This window comes from Plodia interpunctella, chromosome 29, assembly GCF_027563975.2.
Source record: "Plodia interpunctella isolate USDA-ARS_2022_Savannah chromosome 29, ilPloInte3.2, whole genome shotgun sequence".
Taxonomy (NCBI): Eukaryota; Metazoa; Arthropoda; class Insecta; order Lepidoptera; family Pyralidae; genus Plodia; species Plodia interpunctella.
Genome location: NC_071322.1, coordinates 2543789 through 2550243, shown reverse-complemented (window position 1 = coordinate 2550243; position 6455 = coordinate 2543789). Strand labels below are relative to the sequence as shown.

General features: G+C 35.8%; 1 protein-coding gene and 1 long non-coding RNA gene across 2 annotated transcripts; one reads left to right on the top strand and one right to left on the bottom strand.

Annotated features, from left to right (window-relative positions):
* Positions 1–832: 832 nt before the first annotated feature.
* LOC128682091 (uncharacterized) lies at positions 833–4801 on the top strand. The gene is made up of 5 exons (XM_053766588.2): positions 833–1079; positions 1916–2456; positions 3400–3545; positions 4032–4169; positions 4536–4801. Exons 1-5 carry the CDS (start codon positions 1037–1039, stop codon positions 4661–4663), a joined length of 996 nt encoding a protein of 331 aa, XP_053622563.1. The 5' UTR covers positions 833–1036; the 3' UTR covers positions 4664–4801.
* Positions 4791–5964, bottom strand: LOC128682095 (uncharacterized). The gene is made up of 2 exons (XR_008406083.1): positions 5450–5964; positions 4791–5023 (listed from the first exon to the last, which is right to left on the bottom strand). It is a non-coding gene; the product is annotated as an uncharacterized LOC128682095 (long non-coding RNA).
* Between the last annotated feature and the right edge of the window lie 491 nt (positions 5965–6455).

Sequence of the window (6455 nt, the reverse complement as noted above, 5' to 3'; positions counted from 1 at the left end):
ACATATTTTAATACAAAATTTATAATTATAAATAATAAAGAGATTCCAGCTCGTCGCCGCATGGAAGGGTTCCAAGAAGGCTGGTAGCATTACCCCTCTGAACCGCTATGGCAATCCTCTGTGCAAAATAACTGCCCGCCTTTGGATCGCCCGTTACCTCACGGAGACGCGCTGAAATGTCAGACAAAAAGGATTTTGCCTCGGGACCCCATGGGCCCATCGTCTCAACAGCAAAGGGCACAAAAATGTAACTCGACTCTAAGTCACCATATTTCCTTCACTTCAAAGTAGCATCCCAAATTAGACACCTTCCCAGCTTCCATGGAACCAACGACATCCCATCCGGTCTCTTGCCATCCGACCTTAACAAACCGCTCGGCTCCAAAACCGCCGGAACGGAAACAGAGACGAGAGCTCTACGAATAATGTTTAGCTAAATTAGTTTTATATTTTCAATCTTGTAAATTTTATTTTTATTATACATAAGTTTAAATATCTACTTATATTAATTTGCATTTTTTTCTTTTATGTCTCGCGTTCGTTCGAAATAAACCCGCTTTTTTACTCAATCCATTTAAATATCTCGCATTGCTCAAAAAAAATCTGTTAATGCTGTACATTATTCTTGATTAAGGTTATATTGTACTAGAAAAATATATACTTATATAATTTCTTTACAACGCTCAGCCATTTCTGCTTTCGTACACAAAATGGTGGTCTTAAAAAAAATTAACGATCGTAAAAAAAGTTGTTGAGAAACGCACGAATGAAATTAATCTATGAATTGAAAAAAAAACATTCTTTTTCTGATTCTCGGCAAAAAATGAGGAACACGGCTTAGTTAATTTTGAATCCATTATAAATATGATATTTATGTACTTAATTAATTAAAAAAAAACCATAAGTGGTGGTTTTAATTTTTTTGTATATTTAATTATTTGCAATTTGTTTATTTTTCTTAAACTAAAATGTAGTCAATCGAATAATTAGTGACGGGAAAATAGTTTTGACAAAAGTTTTTGTGAAAAGTAATAAAATGAACATGAGAACTGTATTATTTTTTGCGATTTTCACCATTTGTAAGTTCTTAATTTTATATATTTTATATATCTACTATATAAAAAAAATGGTTGCCTGTAAAGTCGGTTTTACGGGCGAAGATTTTACGTGACAACGTCTTTTTCTCGGTAGAATATTTATTGATATGAATATAATTAAATTGCACAATAGGGACAAGGAATTGAATGAAAATAAGAATTGCACAAATTTTAACTATAGAAATATATTTTGTTTACTAAAACATTGTACATGTAAACTTAAACTTAACTAATTCCTGCGCGCGCGGCAGACCGATCATAGTTGAGTGGGAGAGAGACGCAAGGCATTCGGCGGGCCTCTCTCTCGTTCGGTGACTCATCGTAACGTTACCGGGCGTTACACTTTTTCATAAGTGACTCTCAGCCGCAACCTAATTTAAGACGTTGTCACGTCAAAACAAATCGAAGCATATGGCGCCACTCGTCGCCACTGCAAATCGTTCATTGCACGCACGAGTCAATATCATGGATATTTTCGTAATTTTGTTAAATGCAACAGACCATTCTGTTTATCCACGATAAAGAAATACACGCAAAACATGTAAACATCCATGTATGATTTGATTTTTGTACAAAACTTATCCTCAACCTCGTTATTCGAAAAAAGTTAAAACGTACTGCTAAAATATGTTTTGTCACTATCGCACATTACAATATTTGACATTGACAAAAAGAGACAAAACATATTTAAGCAGTATGTTTTAACTTTATTAATAACAGGGCGGGCAAGTCTCTTTAATTGTCATAGCAGTCTCGTTATTGTGCTCCTGCACTCTGGCATCTTAATATTGCATATAATTATTTCTATTGCATTTCAGGCATAAAATGCACATTGAATATAAAATCTCCAACCGATGACAACATGCAGGAGCGATTAGCCATACTAAAACAGAAGCTAACAGAAGATTTACTACACAACAACCAATTTAGTGTTATACCTATAATGAACGACGTGGACCCATTAGGACCAAAAAGCATACGAAACGGGCGAATAACGCCCGTGAGCCTTCACAAAAAAAAGAAAAAAAGGAGAACAACCACTCGAAGAACCACCAGAACAACATCAAAGAGGAGACACCATGTCCGTAATTCGACAAGAAGTCGCCACATTCGCCCTTCTAAGAGGCCACCAAGGCCGAAGCATATTAAGTCGAGAATGGAAAAATGGGCGAAGCACGTGAAGAGGTACGGGAAACCGCGCGAGATTTTTTACAGACGTGAAAACTGGAACGGATTGAGTGAAGCTGAAATTAGAAAGAGACATGCGATGCTGTGCGTCGATCTGTTGAGGCCCGTGTTAGCTGGTTTGAAGAAGAACGCAACAGTGACCAAAATTGTTGGAGATCAAACCGCAAATCGGTAAATATATATTCAGAGATAATTCAATTCATTTATTGCGTTTCACAATGTATAGGTTATTATGGAAGGTTATTAAGTTTTAAGAATGTATAGGTTATAAGTCATTATGGAAGTCTCCACAACCACTAGAAATCTGTGTATAAATACAATTTGAACCCTTTTGCCATATACAAGAAAGAATAGATAAAGAAAAGAAAGATTATTAGATGAATATAGCACGCGCGCCCCTTTTCTAAATTTATTTAGTCTATCAAAAAGTGAAGCAATTAAATTAGTGCGCCGTCTCCCGTTGGCTGGCAACACTGGGAGTTTATCAACCAATCTTGACCATTCTATTTGGTGTTGCAATGGCAAAAAAATGTTGTTCGTAAAATAACAGTTTTCTTCACTATAACGACAGACTGTACGTTGTAGCAACCCGTCAGTTTTTACTTCTCGTATATGTGACTACGTGCGCTTACTTAGTACATAATATAAAACAAATGCGCTTCCCTTTCTCTGTCTTTATGTACGCTTAGATTTTTAAAACTGCGCAACGGATTTTGAAGTTTTTTTGAATAGAAAGAGTGATTCCTGGGGAAGGTTTATGAGGTGTATGATGCGTTTAGGTACCCGAGCGCAGCCGGCACAGGTCGCTAGTATACTTATAAGACCCACATTTGTAAAATAAATTAGGATGAAAAAAAAGGGATCCCCACAACTAATCACATTAACTGCTGTTAACGTGCATATGTCCGTTACATCGTAGAAGCCAAACGGCTAAACCGATTTTCAACTAGTTGTGTTCATTTGAAACATAATTTAATCGAGTGTGTTCTTAAATATGATTGGAAAATACGCGTTCAGCCGGTTGAAAACTGTCAGCTCTTTTCTATCAAATGAGATGAAAGCAACTTCGGAGTCGGGGTTTTCGTAAATGTTTAATTCATGTGTCATTTTACAGACTAATAGAATTATTATCTTATGGAGGCGCCAACGCACCACCGGAAGAAATTGAGTCCCTTTTATACCAGATCAACAGCTTGCACCTTCGCTTTTTCCAGTGGGAGGTGGGGGCGATAAAGAAGCTATTTAATTTTATTATGCCTGGTGAGTGGTGATTTACAATATACGAACTAGGAGGGCCACCATGAAACATAAAACACGCACTAAGTCATTGCATCCATACATTCTCTCATTTTTACACGATGCGTACACGAAAGAGTTTAAAAGAGACAGAAAATGAACGTTAGTAACGCGCTACGTGTTAGTTTGTTTTGAGGTAGCCTTCTCATTGACGACCTCGGTGGCGGCGTAGTGGTAAAGTGCTTGCCTCTGAACCGAGAGGTCCCGGATTCGATCCCCGGTCGGGTCATGATGGAAAATAATATTTTTCTGATTGGCCCGGGTCTTGGATATTTATCTATATATGTATTTGTTATAAAATATAGTATCGTTGAGTTAGTATCCCATAACACAAGTCTCGAACTTACTTTGGGGCCAGCTCAATCTGTGTGATTTGTCCTAATATAATATATTTATTTTATTCTGTTTATTTGTGCTGTATTCAATTAAATGACAATTTCTAATTGATAGGTCAAAGGCATTCTTTTAAATCAATAAAATATGGGGTGAAGAAGCTATTTGACATGTGGCAGATGGATCTTTCTGATACAAATCGACTGATAAAAGAGTCGAGGATGTTTCGACCACCTTGCATAGGAACAACACAAGGTATGTACCCTATTACAAGCTTTTATTTATCTTAAAATGTATGTTATGTGTAGACGTACTTATAATGACAAATGTTTCTTTCGGGTGGAAATTTGAAACTCAATTTCAAATATAGAAATCTTCGACCAATTGAACTGTAATTTACAAGTTAAATTTGGATAACAATTCATTATTACGACAAGCGATATGAATGATCAGATGGTGAACACCGGATCGGTTCCCAAACGAGCTCAGGAGACATCCAGATAAATTTGAATATTATTTCAAATTATTAAGTTCGCGCGGCCCGGTTGGTTTGCGATTGTGTTGTCCAATTGTCTTTATTATTCTAGTTGGAATGGTTAAAATGCATGTTTTACTTCCCAGGCTCGACAAGAAGCTCAAAGAATACGCAATATACAAAACCGGCCACACCGAAGACAACATGCGCACCCAAAGACAAGAAATGTCTTAAATATGAGAGTGCAAACAGCCAAGGATCTTATGAATATTAAAAATATATTATTTATGAGAGCATCATATTATTGCCAGACCATTGTCACTTGTTGGGTTTGCCCCTTATGCCAGCGCCAAGCCGGAACGGACCAACACTCATCCTATTTAAGTGTTATGAATACAAAATATGATTAATCGATTTTATTTTTCAAAAACACATTTACAAAGCCATATCACTTCCACGATTCCATTTCAAACTTCCTAAATACTTATTCTTATCGAACTTCTTTAATATGTGACTCTTTTCCAAAAATATCTTTTTTGGCCGCACTTTGTATTTCGAGGACAGTACAAAGTCGTTTTCTATTGGCAAAATGCGACCATTTAAAGGCTGAACACGGCGATTCTGTGGGCTCCTTCTGCAAATAGAAGATTTCAGATGAGAGATGATACGATTGAACAATTTAACTATAATAACTTCGGCGGATATGTATATCGAATAAATTGCAGTACCTACTAATTGCGCATTTGCGTCGGCATGTGTCTTTCGGCGACAGTTAAAACAAACAGTTAACAGGCGAGTTAAAGCACCTAGATGCTTAGGTGGACTAATTTGGGTAACTTTTGGACTCACGAAACACGACGCAGACGGTTCATCTTCAAATAAAATTATAGTAGTGGAGTTAAAACTCCTATTTACGTTACATGCCACTATATCAAGTCGACTTAAGTGTTTTAAGTAGACTTGGGTGATTTAAAAGTGGAATATAATATAATGTTTATGCGACTTGAATAAACACTGACACCAGTGTTAGCAATAACACACTCGAAAATTATGTACTTACCTGATGTATTCATTCGCTGGAGTCACAATTATTGGCATAGCTAAATCAAATAGCACAGAAAACGTATAATTTATATTGACAAATAACAAAAATAAAATTGAAAAACACGTTGAAGTCCCCATAATGTATGTGCACTACGTTTTAATACCTTTTAACTACTATTTCGACAGAAATATGTTTTATTTGGTTTCACAATTTTATTACTTCGATTAAGTAAAATTTTCAACAATAGGTACTTATGTAGGTACCTAGTTATTTGTCTTACATATATTTTTTTATTTTTTTGATTTTATCTACATCACAATAAAATCAAATATCAATATTTGTCTTAATAACCCTTTATATATAATAAATACATATGTATATTCTATTTATAGGTTCTTCGATAAATTGAAAAACAATATTGACATGGCTTTTATTGATGATGGGAACATGTACCTATATACTTCCGGTATGAAAGGTTTCACCTATATCTTTCTCGGTACTTCAAACGACGTAGTATAAAAAACAAAATTGCTTCTTTCCCTCTGTTTCTGTATGCGATCTTTAAAACTATAAACGGATTTTGAAGATTTTGGTCTATAATTTACTATGATTTTACCCGAGCGAAGCCGGGACGGGGCGCTAGTTATACACTAATTCGTTATTTTATAAATTTTTACTATGAATTAGATGTTGCCCGCGGCAAAAGGTCTTTTCAACTATAGCCAAATGGGAGATGAAGAATTGACCAGTTGATACTATATCAATACGATGCCTTAAATTATTATTTTTTACGCCTAGCATATATAAACACAGTACCCTATAATCAAACTGCCTTTCTCACCCTTTAAACCGGAACACAACAATGCAAGCATTTGCCAGCAGAAAGTGTTTAAAGTATGGAGAAGGACATAGGGTTGGAATATAAAGCGCGCGAAGCCGCGGGCGAGCGCTTATCTATACTATTATTATAAAGAGGTAAGTGTTTATAAGCTCGTATGTTTGAGGGTAATCTCCGAACCGA

Excerpts from the sequence above, each read along its gene's own strand:
- LOC128682091 (XM_053766588.2), top strand. The coding sequence starts at position 1,037 with ATGAACATGAGAACTGTATTATTTTTTGCGATTTTCACCATTT. Across the intron at positions 1,080-1,915 it reads TTTTGCGATTTTCACCATTT|GCATAAAATGCACATTGAAT; the intron begins GTAAGTTCTTAA and ends ATTGCATTTCAG. Across the intron at positions 2,457-3,399 it reads GGAGATCAAACCGCAAATCG|ACTAATAGAATTATTATCTT; the intron begins GTAAATATATAT and ends GTCATTTTACAG.